Source organism: Podarcis filfolensis, assembly GCF_964270895.1.
Source record: "Podarcis filfolensis genome assembly, chromosome: Z".
Classification (NCBI taxonomy): Eukaryota; Metazoa; Chordata; class Lepidosauria; order Squamata; family Lacertidae; genus Podarcis; species Podarcis filfolensis.
Window position 1 is genome coordinate 29,700,413 of NC_139617.1, and position 19,174 is coordinate 29,719,586.

The following is a 19,174-nucleotide window of genomic DNA, read 5'->3' on the forward strand; positions in this document are numbered from 1 at the left end:
ATATATAAAAACATAATAAAACATTAAACATTTTTTTAAAAAGCTACCCTATTCAGAATTGCCTTCAGACAGCTCGGGAGTCGAATAACTCCATACCCTCCAACATTTCTCCAGTGAAAATAGGGACGTCCTAAGGAAAAGCGGGACATTTCAGGATCAAATCAGAAACTGGGACGGCTTCTCTAAATCAGGGATGTCTCTGGAAAATAGGGACACTTAGAGGGTCTGCAATGGTGGGCACAGACACACGTTACTAGAAAAGGGCATTTCACACATGGGGAACCACCACTGAAAATATCCCCTGTCTGAAACCCCGAAGAGATGCTGTCAGTCAGTGTGTAGACAATGCTGAGCTAGTGGGGCTGGTATTTTGACTTGGTTGGTATAAGGTAGCCCAGAGAGAGAGAGAGAGAGAGAGAGAGAGAAAGAAAGAGAGACTGAGATGCTCATCTGCCATCATCAGCTGACCAGGAGGCCCGTCTGCACTTGAGGGGCCCTGAGAACACGTCCCTCCTATCTTCCCAACCCTATTTCCTTTCTCTTTATAAATATTTTATTTATACTTATCCAAAGATATACAAAAGTCAATACCCAATACAAAGTATCTCTTTATAATACACCAGAAGAAATACTTAAAATATCTAACATAAAAAAGAACAGGAGCGAAAAAGAAGGAAATAGAAAAGAAGGAAGAGAAAGAAAAAAGAGAATGGAAAAAGTTCTCTGTCCTTTAGCTAAACATAGTATCCACTCATCAGGGGGGCCAACTCGAATAAAATATGGGGGGGGGAGGTAAGCCCCAGCCCACATAATTGATCGCATGACGTGGTGCACGCACACAATTTGAATGGCAATGCCCATCAAATTGCGGGGGGGGGTCCTCATATATTTTATATTTTATTAGTGTGGGGACACACCAATCTATTTTCAACCATCTATTTTCAACCATCTATTTTAACAACCATCTATTTTCTATAAGCCAATATTTTTTCAATCTTCAAATCTATATATTTCAAGTTCATTTTCTCTGTCACACAAAAAGTCCATAAGAAGTTTCCAATCTTTAATAAATGTCAATAATGATTTTTCTCTAATTAAAGGCATTAACTTTGCCATCTCAGCCAAGTCCAATGATTTTATCAGTGATTCCTCCATAGCAGACAAGGCTGTATTTTTCCATCTTACATGGAAAAGATGCATTCAATCTTGCCACTGAAATAATATATTGGCACAATCTTCCATAGTTTTGTTTTCCGGTTATATATCCATTAACCCTTAAAAACAAACAAAGTTCTGTCTTCAATTGCATATTAGCCTTTAGAATCTGCTGTATCAACATATGTATTTGTAACCAATATTTTAAAGCCTTTTTTCATGTCCACCAAGCATGATAAAATGTCCCTTCATGTTCTTGGCACTTCCAGTAACCATTTGAAACACCTTTAAAGCATTGTTTAGACACACACAAATACACCAATTCACCCAGTGGTCAGATTCTTAGGCCTTTGGGACATATTCTCCCAATTGTTTTCCTGGCTGGGGGAGGAGGGGGCGGATTCCAACATAGGCATAGCAAGCAGGATGTTGAATTCCAGAGACTCAGGAAACCCAGCCCGATGATTCCTGGGAGTGAAGAAAGTGGGTTTGTCACCATGCTGCATACCTTTAAAGTAAGGACATTTCCTGAGCCCTTCTCCCCATGATATTGTGTACACTATCACTGTTTCCATCATGCGACGCATAAAGGAAAAGGCCTAGGAAAGGGGGAAGGAAAGAGGGTCGTGGAATCCCTGTCACTACTACTGCTGCTGCTGCTCTGTTAAGGCCACATGTGCACACTTTGACCTACATCAGAGAACAAGAGCTTCTGCCTCCCCAGTGCTGAATTGGGTTTTTCTCTCCAAGTGTGAGCAAAGCCGCTCTTGCTGTCCCTGGCTCAGCACATGGATTTGTCACATACTTTGAAGTCGCTGAGTGCGCTGAGATCATGACTCAGGAACGAGAATTTACAGGGGTTTTCAAATGCCACCCCCTCTGAGTCAAGGGAAATGGGAGGTTCTTGCCAAAGCTCTGTTTGGACCAAAGCTGGGGGAAGATGTGCAACTTTCTTCTTCAGAGTGATTTTGTTTAACAACACTATAGATAGTTTACTTACTTACTAATTCATTCATTCATTGCATTTCTATGCCAGCTTTTCTACCAAGTTGCTCAAGGTGGCATTCTTCCCCTCCTCAATTAATTCCTACAACACCCATGTAAGGTAGGAGGAGACCGAGAAGCATTGAGTGGACCAGGGTCAGTCAATGAGCTTCATGGCTGAGTGTGGATTTGCATCCTGGTCTCTCCCAAGTTAGTCTGACACTTTAATTGCTACACCATAATTGGCTCTCTTCCCCCCAGTATATATTTAAACCAGGCTCCACTGACCTGGTGCCCTCCAGTTGTTTTGCGCTACGAGTCCGTACCTGCCAAGTGCCCCGGGGGGAAACGGGACGTCCCTTTTTTTTTTACAAGAGGTCACTGTGGCCATTTTGGGTGCTGTGATTTCACGTACCATGATCTTACCCTGAAAAATGCTTTCCCCCCCCCCCCAGGACAATATTGCAATGCGGATCACGTGACTTGCCTGGGAGCATGATCTGGAAGACGCGTGTCCCAGCTTTGATCTGAAAAAGTTGAACTGTATGCATGTCCCGTTAGCTCCAACCAGCACAGCTGTATGCTGATGGGAGTTGTGGTCTGGTTTAAACAATACATGGATTGCTTCCTCCTTACTGAACCCACCTGCCCTTTCTTCAGGTGTGTATCTTAGCCCCTCCTCCTCCTCTGGGTGTGCAAGAAACTGTGGCTTCCACGACCTCAATATCATTTCTGCAAGCATCCTCTCCAATGCGTGCTTATTACAGGGTTGGTCTTTTAAACATAAAAAGCTCAGTGCCTTCAGACATTACGATAAATGTATTTCATAGGACAAAACAAAACAGAAACCATGCGCTTTTGTCCCATTGACTATCATGCTGACAAGTGGAGGCTGATGCCATCATAACAACATTTCCCTTTCACTCCTCTAATTGAAACCAACTCTTCCTTTCTGCAGCAGGAAAAAAGCATGTGCTCAGAAGATGTTCTTTGGCATGTCAAATGTTAACCAGCAACACATGGGCAGAAAGAAAGAGGATGCTGCCCTTTAAAAAAACTTATCTGACAGCTTGATGTAGGCAGAGGAAAGTCTGCTGCAGGCAGTGTAACTGTAATACTGTATATGGGTTGGGGTATGGGAAGTCTGATGCCTTGTCCTGCAAGAATGGGCTCATCTACACAGGTCCAAGAGGTTTTTCTTTTGTCCCACTGCTTTCCCCGGGAAAACCCACTGTTTACTCCAGAATCGGAACAAATGTCAATTAAATAACTACTCAGATCCATGCCTCCACATCACAGACCTGTGTCTAGAATTGGCAGCACAACAAAAGTATGGATCAGCCCTATGTCTAAAGCCAAATGTACTGTTGCTGTTTTTTAATTACACATATATACTAACTTCCTTCAAGAAGTTGAAGGCAGCATAGATGGTTCACCCTCTTGCCCTTTTTATCCTCATAGCAACCCTGAGGATTTGAACCTGGGGCAGTATTCACAATATCACCTACTGTGCACTCATTCGTTCTCCAGCACTAGGATTTTAACCTGTGTTCACATAGCACTATCCAAATCCTATCCAGTACTTCGTTGTAAGATACTACTGTCTGACGCATTGTTTCTCAAAGCAGCAGCACACAAAGCCATTTCTAAGCTAAGATGTGAAACACCTTTGCATGGGTAAAGACATCCCACATCAATGCCTCCTGCCCAGTGAGTATACAAACAGAATAAAATTGAAGCCATGCTGATGTGAGCAGCTGGGAGTGGGGGGGGGGGAGAGAGCTGTGAAACTGCAAAAAAGAATACCACAAATTCATTGCACTGTACTATGAACAAACACCGGGGATCTCTCTAGCCATAATTCAACACACCAACCAGCACTGATGATGTGTACCAGGAGATGTGCTCATTTGCACACAGGCTCAAATGTAACAGGGGCACCAGAGCCACGACTCTTAAAGATAGTCACAGATGTAAAATCCTATATTGCTTAAGCCCAGGCTCTCTGAAATATCGCATTCCCTCAAACGAACCTGCCCAGACGCTGAGGAGGCTATTCTTTCGGTCCCGCCACCCTCACGCTTGCTGGGGATGCAGGACGGGGCCTACTTGGTGGTGGCTGCTCCCAGACTCTGGAGCTCCCTCCCTAAAGAAGCCAGACTGGTTCCCTCCTTGCTGTCCTTCCACCAGCAGGTGAAGACTTTCCAAACAAGCCTTTGGAAACTGACTGATTCTAATGAAAGGGCTCGTTTTCGGTTTGTTTTTGTTTTTTTAAAGTTATTGTCTGTGTTTTTAATGGATTTTTAAAAATACTATTTTAATTCTATTAGCGTTTAATAGCATTTAATGATGGTTGTCTCAATGTTTCTGGCTTGTTCTGTTTTATCTGTGTAAGCCACAGAACTGGGAAACTGGCAGGATATAAATATAAAACCAGAGTTAGGTAAGGTTTCATAAAAGTGTGACCCAAACTGAATTTTTCTGCTATCCCTATTGGCCATGTGCTCTTCAAAAACATGGGGAGAGGAGGGGGTGTTGTCAGCAGAGCAAGGCTGACAACAGGAGATTGTTGGAACTGGCTGAGAGTCAAAGGGAACCAAGCGCTTCAGGCATTCCTCTGCCTCAGGCTCTGTTCCTCGATGCAGCTCCTGCAGCTACCATGCAAAGGCTTCAACAGGTGCCTTCTGTGCCAACTTTTAAACGGCTGCTGAAGATTTTTTTTATTTTGTCTGCCCTGTGCAGGCAATTATGAATGCGTCTTTCCATAACTGATGCCTGGTTTTAACCTTTTCAGTATGGTTTTACTGTATGGTTTTATGCATTTTAAATGAAACAGAGCTTCAAAATAAACAAACGGATGAAATGAAAGCTGAGCATTTTGGTATAGATTGTTGCAGCAAATAAGAGGGTGTTTCGGATGGTTCTGGCGGCTGCATGGACAATAACTGGAAATGGCCCGGCGTGTTCAGCAGAGAGAGAGAGAAGCGAGGGAGGAGTGTGTGGTGAGAGGAGGGGGTGGGGATGCCTGTGTGGATTTCAGCCCATGTAGCGAAGAGAAAATAATAATTTGAGAGAAAAAAGAATGATGGCGTTTGTGAAAGGAAAGCCAGCAACTCAAAACAAGATGTTGTGGGTGGGTGAGAATTCTCCCGGCTTTATGTGTGTAGAAAGTGCATGTTGTGTGGTTGCACTTACGTACCAGAAAGATGAGTTTTCAATGGCTTTTCGATGGTTTGTTAATCCTTTTCTTTGTTGGTTTGTTGTCCGTTCCACTGTCAAACAGTCTTCCTGATTCCTGAAGATCCTCCTGATTTTTAGTCAGAATCTCCTTTCCCATCACTTGAATCCAATTAAATTTCAGAAAGCTGAAAGGCTGTTTAGTGGAAGCACCTGGAGAAAAATAAAGATATCCACTTGGTGGCAGGCAGCTGCAGTGAAGTGAGCAAGGAGGAGGGGCCAGTTTGTGCTGGTTTGATTCCACTACCCCCCCCCCCTTCCCTCTCTTGGCGCAGCTCCACGCTTTCACAATTTGCTAGGCTGATTTTGACTCATTTTTGTTTTACTACATTTATATCCTGCCCTTATTCCAATGAGGTTCAGGCAGCAAACATGGTTTCCCCCCCACACACACACACTTCATTTTTTTCCTCACAACAACCCTGTGAGGTAGGCTGGCTGAGAACAGCTGACACAACGTTACCTCAAAGAGTTTCATGGCTGAGGGAACCTACATCTTCCTGGACCTACTCCCACTACACCATACTGCCTGGCCAAGCCTAAGGTTGCCAAGAGGTAAAAATACATTTTCATGTAACATTTACATTCCAGCAGCGGGAGAACTGCGAAGCAGGGCTCCCTCCATCAGCTCTACTGTGGCAGGCCAACCCCACCAGGCTTCCTCTCCCCTCAAATGGCACTTGGGGGAAAGCCATTCCCTCAGGCTGCCTGGGGGCTTATCCACACTTCCCCTTGTCTCTCTTCTTTCCCAGGGAAAACCCACTTTTTAGCTCTAAATCGGAGCAAACCTCAGTCTCTGGAAAAGCCAATTGCTGTTTGCTCTGAGTGCTAAAGAGTGGTTTTCCCTGGCAGAAAGCAGCAGAACAAGAGGAACTGTGGATGAGACCTCAGCGGGAGAGGTGGGAAGCAGGAAGCTACCTCCATCACCTTTGCCAAAGGCCCTGCTCCACCAGGCACCTCCTCCTGCTGGTCATTCTAAGAACAACTGTTTAGAAATCTACCTGGGTTTTTGTTTTTCCTCTTCCCTCTCTGTGTCTTTGCCCTTGTGTGTCATTTTTAAAAAATATGGTAAGCTTCCGGGAACATATTTGTCTTGTTTTGATTGTTTGTGAACCACTCTGGGAGCTTTTTTGGCTGAAGAACCAGGTACAAACTCAACAAACAAACAAACAACGCTTCTTTCATGTAAACCTTTTGACATTTTTGAAAGGGTGGGTGACACCCTCCCAAATTTTGACCCCAGAAAATGTCCAGATATTGTTGATACCACCCATAATTTAAAAAATAAATAAATCTCTGACTGCTGTCAAAAGAAGGAAACAAATAGGAAACGCATGACTGTGTAACACTACCACAATATCCACAAAGGTGGCTATTACACCCAATCCCAGCACAGGAGCCACAATGAATCAGGGATACTAAGAGCATATAACAGTTCCTTTGCCTTCTGTACTGTTTGTAAATACTTCAGAGGACAGTCACTGATCCAAAAGGAAGGGCCCTTCAGTCACAAATTAGCCTGCCAGGAAACCTTGGCCACCAACTCAGTTTGCGTGCTATGCTTTGCCTAGATCAGTCACTGCAAAACTGTTCCTGCCTCCTCTTTTAGGAAAAACTGACTTCTTCCAAGCGGACATCAAATCTGGTAGCATCCCCAGGGGAGAGTCAATTTAGCACAAAAGGTGAATGGCAGGCATACTATTTTCAGCTCTTTCCGTTCCACATAACTCTGCTTTGAGAGAGGAAGGTAAACCACATTTTCTGGGGACTGGACCATAGGCTGGGCTTTCTAAGTGGGGTCATCTTTGTCCGGTTATCCACATCTTGGTCTCAGGTCCAGACATTGGCCATTTGTTTGCTCAACTCACAGGACTAGTGGCTGGCCAAACAGCAGAGGGAATTTCAGAGGTGAAAGGATAGAAGTTTACAAAATTATGCACGGCATGGAGAAAGTCAACAGAGGAAAATTTGCCTCCCTCTCTCATAACATTAGAACTTGTGGGCCTCCATCAAGGTTTAAAGTTGCCAGATTCAGGACAGATACAAAAAAAAAAAAAACCCTCTTCATGCAGCATGGAGTTACTCTAGTTGTGGTTGTTGTTTTTATTTATCCATCCTTCACCCTAAGGTTTCAGGGTAGGTTACAACATTAAAACACAATATTAAGAACAGTTTTATAACAACAAAAGTAAGGTGGATCCTAAGAATATACACCTCAAGTATCAAAAGGCAGACTGAAAAGGCGAGTTAAGACTGTGGAACTTGGTTCCACAGGAGACAATGATGGCCACCAAATTAGATGGTTATTTTTTAAAAAAAGATTCCATGCCAAGGGTCATTGGGAAAGGAACTGCAAATTGAACTGCTAATATCATAATGCTATTATATAAATCAATGCTGTGAAGGCATTTGAAAACTGTGTATGGTCCTAGTTGCCTCGCGTCAAAAAGGCTGTTGTAGAGATGGAAGAGGTTTAGAAAAGAGCTACCAAAATTATCAAGGAGTGGAGCTCTTGCCCTGTGATGAAAAGTTGCAGCCTTTGGGACTTTTTAGTTTAGAGAAAAGGCAAGTAAGAGGCAACATTATGGAAGTTTTTACAATTATGCAGGGCATGGAGAAAGTGGATAGAGAAATGGTACTGACCCCCCCCCCTATTTCATAACACTGGAACTTTTGGACATCCAATGAAGCTGAATGTTGGGAGATTCAGAACAGATAAAATAATAGTCCGTCCTCAGAAGGGCACTTCACTGAGTTCCCCAGATGGGGAACGAAGCATAAAGAAGCTAAATCAAAACCAATCAAAAAGACGGTGGAATCTTTCATTTATAAAGTCTCGCTGTTGTCAAAATGTCAGGGCAGCTACATCTCTATTACTTGAGTCAAAAATAGAAAAGAAAAGAAGCTAAGAGAGCGGGAGATGGGGCTGGTATGCACCGCTTGCAGGGAGGGAAATGTTCATTTGAAGAAAACAGTCTTATATGGGAGCGGGGAGGGGGCCCCCCCGCGCTCCCTATTGCTTTGGAAACCATGTTCCGTACATTGAAGGGTGCCTTGCGGTGATGGCTTAAATAGGAGACTGAAATCAATAAGATATAAGTGTCTTAAGGATGGAAGGTCACCGCGGCCTGGCTTTGCTGCCTAGAGGCCATACAATGGCAGCAGAAGATGTTTAGCAGCAAACCATGAAATATTTGATCACATTGCAAAGTTCTCATCTGCAAACAAGAGAATGGCTATGACTCAGGGATGTACGCAGAATTGAGCCTGGATCCCAAGAACTCTTGTATTATTTGCTCTATTACCTTCCAAGGGCATCTTACCCTGCCTTGCTCCTTCTATACATGTAGAAAATATAGCATTAAGAAGCATTGTTGTATTAATCATAGCAAGAGCCAAACAAATTCTTTAAAGAATATTGGCCTCCGTCTATTGAATTTGATTTGCGTCAACAGCGAAGAATCGTCCTTCCAGATGTTCCTCTTCTGTTAAGGACTAGTATAATACTTAAACACTTCTGACCTTTAATGTAAAAATCTACAAATTAGATTTGGAATTTAATGTTCCAGGTTGCTGTGTCTCCATATCATTGTGTCCTCTGGTTTGTTTATTAGTTTGGTGCATCAACAAGTAGTTCTGATACTAAGTTCACAGTAAAGTTTTGTTTTGTATGTTGTGTTTGTTATTATGTATTTCTTATTTGAGAAATTTCAATACAAATTTATTAAAAAGCAATAATATTGTTGAGAGTGTGATTTCTTAATGTTAATATATGATATAGAAGTGATTATGGAAATGTGATAGATATGTTAATGTCATAGGGATGTCAGAAAGAGGGAGGAAGTCAGTGCTCCTTTTGAGCAAATAATATAAGTTGTGAATATGTGTATTGAACTGAAATGAAACATGGAAAACTCAATAAAAATTATGATAAAAAAGCAGTAATATTGTTGTAGGTTTGGGAAGAGGGTCAGTCTAGACAATGCCCATGGGGCCCCTTCCAACCCTGTGATTCTGTACCTATGAGGGTAGACAGTATAACAGGAAACCTGTTGAACCAGCCAGATCACTGCGTTTGTTAAGGTACTGGCCTGGGCTGGCCAATTAAGTACTGCCAATGTCTACCTGTCCAAAGAGAAACAAATGGGTGGGCCTTTACCCACCTCACCTGGTTGGAACTACATCAACCTAGGATGGAGAACAATAAGCTAAGGAGTGTGTGAGAGAATTTGGGGCTACTGCTGGAAACTGGAAATACAGAGGCTCCTCTTGCTCTGCGCTGGACCCAAAGCTGTGGCTTGGGGCTTCCATGGAAACCAAATGGGGAAGAAAGATCTGTTTGAGTGTTAATGATGTGAGCCCTTCCTTCTATGCTCAGGTTTTATATGTATGTAAATAAAACCACAAATACTAATGACCTCACGATCTCCATTCACTTTCATTCCAAGGAAATGGAACCATAGGTCATAGCACAGCACCCCTGGAGTCTCTTAGCACTCAAAAGGGGGTGGGAGGGCATGCAGCAATATTAATGCAATCCTGCAGCAAAGGCATATTAAAACATTGTCCTCTCATTCCACATCAAAATGTTGCTGGAAACAGTTTATTTCTAGGTCCATCAGAACGTAATATATTTTCTAGTTCAATTTGTGCAGCCAGTACTTTAGAAACAAAACAAACCCTGCAACACTACGAAAACCACCTCTAGTCCAAACTTGTTTACAGATCACAGTGTTGAGTCCTGGTTCAGACTGGTTGCAGCGTGGTTGCCAGGGAAGAGAGTGGATCAAAGGATTTACAGAGGCTGGCTATGGCTGATCTGAAAGATATTTTATATCACCTGTGCTCTCATTCTTCCAATAATAACACTTGCTTACATCAGGTAAGCCTCTCTGTTTGTAGTGAAACATGCAATGCATGAACTGTTTAAATTTTTTAATTGTTGTAACCTGCCCTAGGACCTGATGCAGCAGCAAAGAAAGCTAATGCTATTCTAGGCTTCATCAATAGAAGTATAATGTCCCAATCAACGGAAGTCATATTGCTGCTCTCTTTTGCCTTGGTTTGGGCTCCCTCATTTAAGGAGGATATTGACAAGCTGGAATGTGTGCATAGGAGGGTAGTCAAGATTATCAAGGGTCTGGAAAGCAAGCCTTATGAGGAGTTGTTGTTGAGGGAGTTGGGTATGTTTGGTATGGATAAGAAGAAACAGAGGAGAATTGATAGCCATCTTCAAATATCTGGACTATCTCATAGAAGATGGAGCAAGCTTGTTTTCTCTAGCTCCAGAAGGAAGGACCTGAACAAATGGCTTCAAGTTACAAGAAGATTCTAAGCACCAGGAAGAACTTTCTGACGGTAAGAGCTGTTTGACTCTGGGACAGACTCCCTTGGAAGGTGGTTGGGGTCTCCTTCATTGGAGGTTTATAAGCAGAGGTTGGATGGCCATCTGTTATGGATACTTTAGTTGACATTGCAGCACTGCAGGAGGTTGAACTACATGATCCTCGTCCCTTCCAACTCTACAATTCTACGATTCTAGTAGTAGTAGTAGTATTTCGCCTATCTGACTGGGTTGCCCCAGGATGGGTAATATTAACAATACTGTAGCCTCAAGGCTGCATAAATACTTGCACATTCATATTTTGCTGCAGGCTGCACACAGCAACATGGGTTTTGTAGTCTTAATGCTTCAAAAGTATCTGGAAAATATGCTTAATTATTTTATACTGGAAAGGAAAATGTTAGAAAATCTAACAATATTTTTACTGCCTACACAACACATTATCTTGGATGCTTGTTTTGCACCCTGTTCCAAAATGTGCCAAGGGCAAACAGCCGCATTACATCACTTTAGTTCCACTGGTGCTGTCAGATGCTGAGAAGTTCATATATTGTGTATCTCGGCTAAGTTCTTGAGGATTTTATGATGCCCACACCCACAATTACTTAGCAGCTTCAGGCTATAAGCCCAAGGAAGCACATCCTGTCTACACCCACAATGAGATGAATGTAACATCTGGATGACATTAGCAGGGTTTTCTATCATCTAAAATATCCGTGGGTCTTTGCCATGTTTTCCTCCCCCCCCCCCCCAGCATGATATATTCTTCAATAGTACACAACCTCAAACTTACTCTCCATGGTTTATCACCAGAATAACTATCATCCTCAGATTCCATGCTCACAATCATTAATGTGATGCAGCCATAAATAAGGGGGGGGGGGTTAGAATGGTAACTAGTCCCCCTTCCATTGCCTCTCCTCTCTTTTACCCTCCCCTCTTTTAGATCTGTTCAACAATATGTGTAATACATTGCAGGACAAGGAGTCTTTGAGAGCTTTCCCCCAGAACACACACACACAAATATATGTCATCTTGACTGTTTCATCCTCTCCCTAACCACCACCTGCTACCCATTTGTCCCAGCATCTCTTCACCCAACCACAGTCTTTGAAAATGCTTGTTGTTATTTAGTCGTGTCCGACTCTTCGTGACTCCATGGACCCAGTCTTTGAAAATGCTTGTTATTTAGTCATGTCCAACTCTTCGTGACTCCATGGACCAGAGCACTTATTATTAAATGCTTATTAAATGCTTATGCAACCCAATTCCCCCATTCTGTATATTCAGATCCTTCCTTGTACCCTATCTGGAGTTTTTGACTCAAATAGCCAGCCGTTGGGTTCCTTCTTAAATGGTTCTTACCACTTGTGTAGTCAAGCTGAGGTCTTGCATACATGGCACAAGCCTCATGGATGACAGGATCAACAAAAATTCCACTTCTGTTGGTGACGACTTTGATGGTTTAATTTGGATGAGCAGAATATGCCCTTTTGCACAGCTGCCGTGCACTGGGCCGACAGCCTCATCAGGCCGTCCATTATGACAGTTGCCACAGGAGGACAGAGTTGCTCTTGTACTCAGGCTCTGCTTGCCTGTTTCCCACATGCATCTTGTTGGCCACAGTGAGAACAGGATGCAGGACTAGATGTGCCATCGTTGGCCTGTTTCATCAGACTCTTCAGATGTTCTTAACATAGGGCTACCAGACATCCCCGGTTCCCAGGGACAGTCCCTGGATTCACCAATCTGTCCCTGGGCAAAATCTGTCCCCGGAATGTCCCCGGTTTTTAATTAATGTCCCCAGATTTATGCCTGGGGACTTCTGGCGAGGCAACATGGTGGACGCCATGGCAGTGAGCAGCACTGGAGGTCCTGGACACGTCAAAGTTCCAGCCAGCCAATCCGCTGGTGGGGGGAGGGGCTATTTAAACCAAGGCGCGAGCCAGAGAGCTTCTTCTGGCTCACTTCCTTGATCAATGCTCGCCCTGAACTCGCGCAGAGCTGCCCACAGCAGAAGAGTCCATGGCGCTCTTCTGCTGAGGGCTCTGTGTGCCCGAGTGGGGGGGGGTGAGCGAGGCGCTGAGGCAGTGAAGAAGAGGAGGAGAAGCATAGAAAAGAGCTGTGCCGCGTTGCGAGACAGAGAGACAGAAATTAAAATTATGTCTGATTCAATTCCTCTGACCTGCTCATCAAACAATGCACCAGAAATGGAGTCAACAAGGGAAGCAAGGTGAGACGACTATGAAAGATGGAATGGCCCATGGCCCTGGGGGAGTTGAAACTCAGGGCTCATTCACATTCCTATTTGCCATGCTGCTTTCCCCCAGGAAACCCTCTCTTTGGTGCTAAATTGGAACAAATGGCAATCACCAATTTAGCACCAAAGCCAAGGTTTCCTGGGGGAAATTGGTGGGGCAAAGGCAATACCTAGAAAGCATGGGACAAGCAGGGAACAGCTCAGAGTTGTACTTCCTAGGCACTTCCTAGTGGAAGTGTGGACAAGCCCTCGGTGGCAAGGCAGCATAACCATGGAAAGGTTTAAGCAGGACTTCACCATGCAAGGTACAAGAATGGATGAAAAAGAAGACCCTCAAAAGATAGCATGTATTTTTGTCCATAGCTGAGCATACAACAGTAGGCATAGGCTGGGCCATAGCTAGGGGGTGGTGAGGTGGGCCACCGCCAGGGGCGCAGGCAAGGGGGGTACAAAATCGGCTTAAAATATGTCCATAAAGAAAAATACTGATTATTGCCTCATAAGAAAAGGTTTTAAATAGAGGGTAAATTGAACGGGTAGCGGGGGGGGGGGTTGGAGGAGAGGCAGAAAGAATCGCTAATTTGTCCGTGGCTAGGGGGCGCAATCTGGACGTTTCTGCCAGGGGTGCAAGATCACCTAGCTACGGCTCTGGGCATAGGCAGTCAAAGAAACAGGAGGCAGGACAAAGTGAGGCAGAAAATAAAGGGAAGGCTTGTTGTACTCAGTTCATTAATAAAGCTGTTTCGAGTTCCGCTCCTCTGACCTGCTCGTCATTACAAGGACTAAGAGGGTGTGACTGTTGAAGAGATGCCCAAATTTCAAAATCAGTTATGGGGAATCTATGGATGCTCTGGGAAGATGGGCCTAAAGGCATTTCCCAGATGCCCCTAATTTCCTTACTGCAGGATTTATTTCATCAAATTTATGCACTGCTTGGTTGAAAAAAACAACAACTGTGGATAAGCCCATGTGTACATTAAAACCAAGAACTTACCCACACTTCCTCTTGTTCAACTGCTTCATGACTGGAAAAACCGCTCTTTAGTGCTCAATTAGAGCAAATGGCAATTTAGGTTTTCTTTCCCTGGATTGCCATTTTTTTTTATCTATCACTAAAGAATGAATTTTCCATTGGAAAGGAGTGGGGCAGGGGGAAACCACTCAGACCTGTGCTTTCTAGATGTGTAACAAGTGGAAGAGTTTGTGAGCCCCAACGGGGGGGGGGATACATTTAAAACATCCTGCCCACTTCTTTAAAAAATCCACAAATAGTTAAAGGCCAAAGCCTGGTTATAGAGGAATTGGGGGGGGGGGCAAGTACCTAAATATATTTTTGCTCTATAAGATTCACTTTTTTCCTCCTAAAAAGTAAGGTGAAATGTGTGTGCGTCTTATGGAGCGAATGCAGGCTGCGCAGCTATCCCAGAAGCCAGAACAGCAAGAGGGATTGCTGCTTTCACTGCGCAGCAATCCCTCTTGCTGTTCTGGCTTTTGAGATTCAGAATTATTTTTTCTTGATTTCCTCCTCCAAAAACTAGGTGCATCTTATGGTCTGGTGCGTCTTATAGAGCGAAAAATACGGTAGTTGCCTGCCACCCCAACTCTTCAAGTGGTATGAGGTTGCAGCTCTGAATTATACCACGTATATACTCTGGTTGATCCAATAGAGTATTCATTATCTCAACAGTCTTATAAGTTTCTTTCTTTCCCTCATCGTCCTTCCATTACAACCTCTTTCCTCTGAATAATAAATAATTGGATTTCTATTTGGTTCCCTGACTTTTTTTCTTTCTCTCTCTTCAGATTTTATCTGTGTTGAAATTATGTACATAACATGTACATCACTGGACTTTTGTTTCCTTCTGTATGCATTATAAAAGAAATATAAATTCAAAAATCCAAATAAAAAAGGAAGGACACCCTCACTGTACATTTGCTCCCTCACAAGACAAAAAGACAAGCAGGGAGGCAGAAGGGAGGCATTATTAGCTCTCCAGCCCAGCTGCAAGGAGCCTTTACTCCCTGTTCCCTCAGACTGCTGCTTGTTCTAGGGGCAATACGATCCTGTTTACCTCCTTTGGATGAAAGAGTGCTCGGGAGACGTGTTCTTTTAAGGTTGTTTGCTTTGTTTCGATGTGCAACTAGTATTTTAGCCATCTCCTCTGTTTAGCTTCTTTTCGTGTCTTTGCATGCTGACTGTTCTCAATAATTGGAGAGACGTCCAGTTTCTCCCTTCTGCTTCTAACTCTCCCCCCTCCATGCAGCCCTTAGAAGGGCGAGGGGGTCCTCTACAGGTGGAAAAGGTCCCCTGCAGCAGTTTTATGGCATGGCCATCCCTGGTTACCAGTACCGATGAAGGGGAGTCTATAAATATTTTTTAAATAATGAACAAGTACACAAACAAATCCCGACTGAGGGGCACCCACAATTGTGGGGTCTGAGGAGACTATGGTGATGCATCTCCAGCTGTTGCCATTGGCTACAGAGTACCTGTGACATCACAAAAGTACATGGCGGATATATAAGTGGCTATAAAGGTGGGCCTATTCTTGTTCCTTCAACAGAACACAGAGGGCAGCAGCTGTGACATGCAGCATTGCCCAGCTTTATTCCACCTGCAGGAGGTGAATTTCCAGATGGACAGAGATGATTATCTGGCAGTGGGATGCTGTGGAGCCATAATAAGGCAAGTTCACTTGCTGAGAGGGACCGCAGTTTGAAGGGGGCTGATACCCAGTGTCAGAAGCAGGTTGGTGTCTAGCTGTGGACCTTGTGAAAGTTGGCAGGTGTTGATGGGTGGAAGCTGGTGGAATTCCCATTCTGTAAGGCTGAAGGAGGCTGGTGTTTTGTCTTTAGGAGCTGGTGAGTATTTGTGGGTTGGAGACAGGGCGCATTTGTGAATGGATGGAGAAAGATGAGGGAATAAGTCTGTTGAATTTCTTCACAGATACTGCTTGGTATATGCTTGTGTGTGTGTGTGTTTTGACTGTGGTTGAGGCTAATGGGTGTGCACAAATGTGATGTGTGAAAGGATATTAATGAATAGATGAAACCCATAGAAGTTGGCAGGCAGGTGTCACAAAAGTAAATAGTGGCTGAGGGGAAAGAGGTAGTTCTTATAGGGAAGCAGGCAGGGAGGGTAGAGACCCATCAGGAGAAGGAAGCAGAGGAGAAATCAAGGCAGGACCAGCTGGAGACACAGTAAGTGGGGGAAAACATTTGGCTCCTTCTTGTCTACTTGAGTTGCCAATTTTTTGTGCCTGTCTTGTGCCTGTCTCACCTACAGAACTGTAAAAAAACTAAAAACTAATGCTATCACTGAGAATTCCCACCCCTACCCATCCCTGATAAATTTATTAGGATCTCTAGGTTTTGAAAAGTTATGCTTTAGTTGAAATATGCCTGTTGGGTCTAGTAAGGTGTTGATCCTTCAGTGTGAACTTTCAGCCATGTATTTTATTTTAAATGATTTTATAAACTGCTTAGATTTTTCAGTGTACAAGGTAAAAGCAGTAAACAATATCATTAAAGCAGAAATACAGCAGAAGATCAGCAAAACAGTAAGTATGAAAGCATGTTGAAACCAATAAAAGCATACTTTTGGGGTAATTCAAACAATTTAAAACAGAGTCCAATCTTATGGGTCAGGGAAAAGAAAAAGGATCTACAAAAAGATACTTTGTGGAATCGGGGGATCAGACTGTAAGCCATAATGAGCCACAAGGACCTGGGTTTGAATGTCACTTCTGCACTCAACTAAAGAGAATGCTTTATCCTCGGTCTCCCTCCTTCCTCCCTGCCCCACATATTTACATAAGACGAGATACTTGCATGAGATACTTACATGAGATACTTGCAGCTGCCAGTGCCGTGCTAGGGATTAAACCTGTGCCAGATATGGCTGGGGGATGCTGCCTAACACCCCGTCAGAACATTGGGATTCCTAGCTCAGCAGTCCCCACATCTGTCTTTGCCGATGTGATGTCTTAAGGTTCCAAGGTGCCCATTAAGTTCCCCTGCAACACTTTCATCACCCCGGTTTGAGATTTGAAGCCTAAGCTTTAGGAAGCAGCCCCAGTTGCAGTATGTGTTTTCTTTCTTTCTTTTTAAAAAATATTGAATTGTTTAAAAGTGCAAACATAACAAAATGTAAGAAAACAAAGATTTAAAAATTCAATCTGTATAGCTTCTCAGCCTGGAAGGACAAAAATACAAGGATCTAGAGCAGCTTCAAAGCAATTCCCTTTTAGGAATAATAAATATTTATTAAAGTATTATCCACTTGTAAGTGCCATTGTTATTGAGAATAAAGGTTGTATATAGTCTTAAATTTGAGAAAGGAATTAGCATATACTGGTGGCACAAATACTGTCACTTTCCCCTGGGGAAACCCAACCTTTAGCACTCAAGATTAAAGTTAAAGAGCAGGTTTTCCCTAGGAAAGGAACAGGGCAAGGGGGAATCTGCCAGAACTGTGCTTTCTAGGCATGGAACAAGCAGAAGTATGGATGAGCCCTGAGTGACCATTTGCCTCAGTATTTGTGTAAAAAATAAAACCATACCCTATATTGGGGGGGGGGGGGAGTGTCATTCAAGCTCTACCCTTTAGGTGCTTTTAGTTTGTGAGAAATCTTTTCAAGGACAGCATTTTGCAAAAACCCTTGAACACCAGCAATCCAGATTATTAAGATTAATATCCAAATTACTGAGAGGTGTGCTTTCTTTGCTTACAGATATACACCAAAGAGCCCCCTGAGGGAGCCAGACAGATCCAAAGAACTGGAAGCAGATTCTTCACAGAGCAACTCCTATAGGAACCCACTCTCCAGAATGCTGCGCCTCAAGGTATGTCCACCTTAAAACCTTGCTTCTTCTCTCACTGTATGAAAAGGGGATTTAAATCAGGAAATATTGCTGTGAATTTCCCACTCAGGAACTGCACTCCTAATTATCTGCTTCCCCCGTGGGGGTTTGAACCCACCATTGTTTGCAAACAATGAACTTTGTAAAGAATGGTCTGTCGGCAAAGGCAACCCCATTTAGGGAAATTTAGCATATTGTAATTTTATTTGTATTAAGGGTTTTTATTTGTTTTATTATTGTGCTTCTACTGGGATACAATTAGCTGTCCATGCCTCTGAAATCCTAAATAGGATGATGGGTGGTATATAAATGTTTCTGAGAGTTTAGGAGACTGCTATTCCTCAGTTCCCAGAGCTTCAGTCCCCAGAGCTCTCCGGGATGAGGGACTGGTGGTTAAACCAGTCTGAGAACATGTGGAGACTCTTTTCAGGAGGGAGAGAAGCAGGGAGTTGGGACAACCAACTTTTTTGCTTCCATATAACACTTGTGCTAGTTTTTCTGGTCTTCTTGCTGCCTCCGCCCCCCCCCCTTCTTTATCGGTGGTAAGATTTATTATTTTCCTCTGCCCCCATCCAATTCTGCTTTCACATCTTGAGTTTATCTGGAAAGTATACTGTCAGGGAACGACTTGGCTGAAGTTGCTGGAGGAGAGAGACTTCGTTCCTTTAATGAAGACCAGGTTGCTTTCCTAATGCCTGAAATGTGCAGCGGTGAAAGCAATCGCGGGGAGGGGGGTGGACGGGGGGGGGGCTGTTGGCAGGAAGGATGGGGGAAAGCGAGCACTTGTGGCTTTGCAAACCTCTTGAACCTGGGGGGAGTTTTGACAATCTTCAAGGCTTTATCCAAATCCCAGCAGCTTCAGTGGGAAAAGGGAATCCTCCTTTGCCAGGCAGTGATTCCTGCCCATCAAACAGCTTGGAATTAGGTGAGAGGAGGGTGAGCCCATAAGTCTTGTAAACTCCGAGGATCCACTCATGGGTGTAGCCAGGGGGGCAGGGCAGCTGCTCACAGGCATAGGATTTTTGTTAGAGGGGTTTTGGGGAGAAATCATGGGTAGAAATACGTGATTTCATTATGTGGGGCAGGTTTCTGCTGGGGGGGGGAGGGGGCAGAACCTCAGTTAAGCGAGTGCTTTCAATGCTGCCCCAACTTCAGCTCCAAAGCTGCACTATGATAGACCATGTGGAAGGAGAAGAGACTCAGCAAAGAGCATTTAAGAAGACTGAACATAGCAGACCTAGTAAAGTAAGTGGAAATCTTTTGCCCCACCACAAAAAGCCTCTGCTCATCTCTCTTGCTCAGCCATGGGTATGTCTAAGGAGTCAGGGAGG

The 19,174-nt window shown here is 43.7% G+C and overlaps 1 protein-coding gene and 1 long non-coding RNA gene across 6 annotated transcripts in view; one reads left to right on the forward strand and one right to left on the reverse strand.

Moving 5' to 3' along the window:
• The window catches only part of LOC310754584, a 42,117-nt gene extending 26,685 nt beyond the window's left edge, over positions 1-15,432 (reverse strand). The window contains exons 1-3 of one of the 2 annotated variants that reach the window (XR_014543892.1): positions 15,053-15,432; positions 5,339-5,529; positions 1,141-1,274 (exon numbers count right to left, since the gene is read on the reverse strand). This is a non-coding gene — a long non-coding RNA (uncharacterized lncRNA). Of the gene's footprint in view, positions 1-1,140; positions 1,275-5,338; positions 5,530-15,052 lie in introns of those variants that run through there. The other variant, XR_014543891.1, reaches the window with a different exon arrangement.
• A 106-nt stretch (positions 15,433-15,538) lies between these two features.
• The window catches only part of LOC310754437 (rho GTPase-activating protein 20-like), an 86,150-nt gene continuing 82,514 nt past the window's right edge, over positions 15,539-19,174 (forward strand). For 2 of the 4 annotated variants that reach the window (XM_083596267.1, XM_083596268.1), the window contains exons 1-2: positions 15,539-15,666; positions 17,714-17,825. In XM_083596267.1, the coding sequence (XP_083452393.1) occupies positions 15,569-15,666; positions 17,714-17,825 (210 nt within the window). In that variant the 5' untranslated portion in view covers positions 15,539-15,568. Of the gene's footprint in view, positions 15,730-17,713; positions 17,826-18,397; positions 18,769-19,174 lie in introns of those variants that run through there. The other 2 variants (XM_083596273.1, XM_083596263.1) reach the window with 2 other exon arrangements.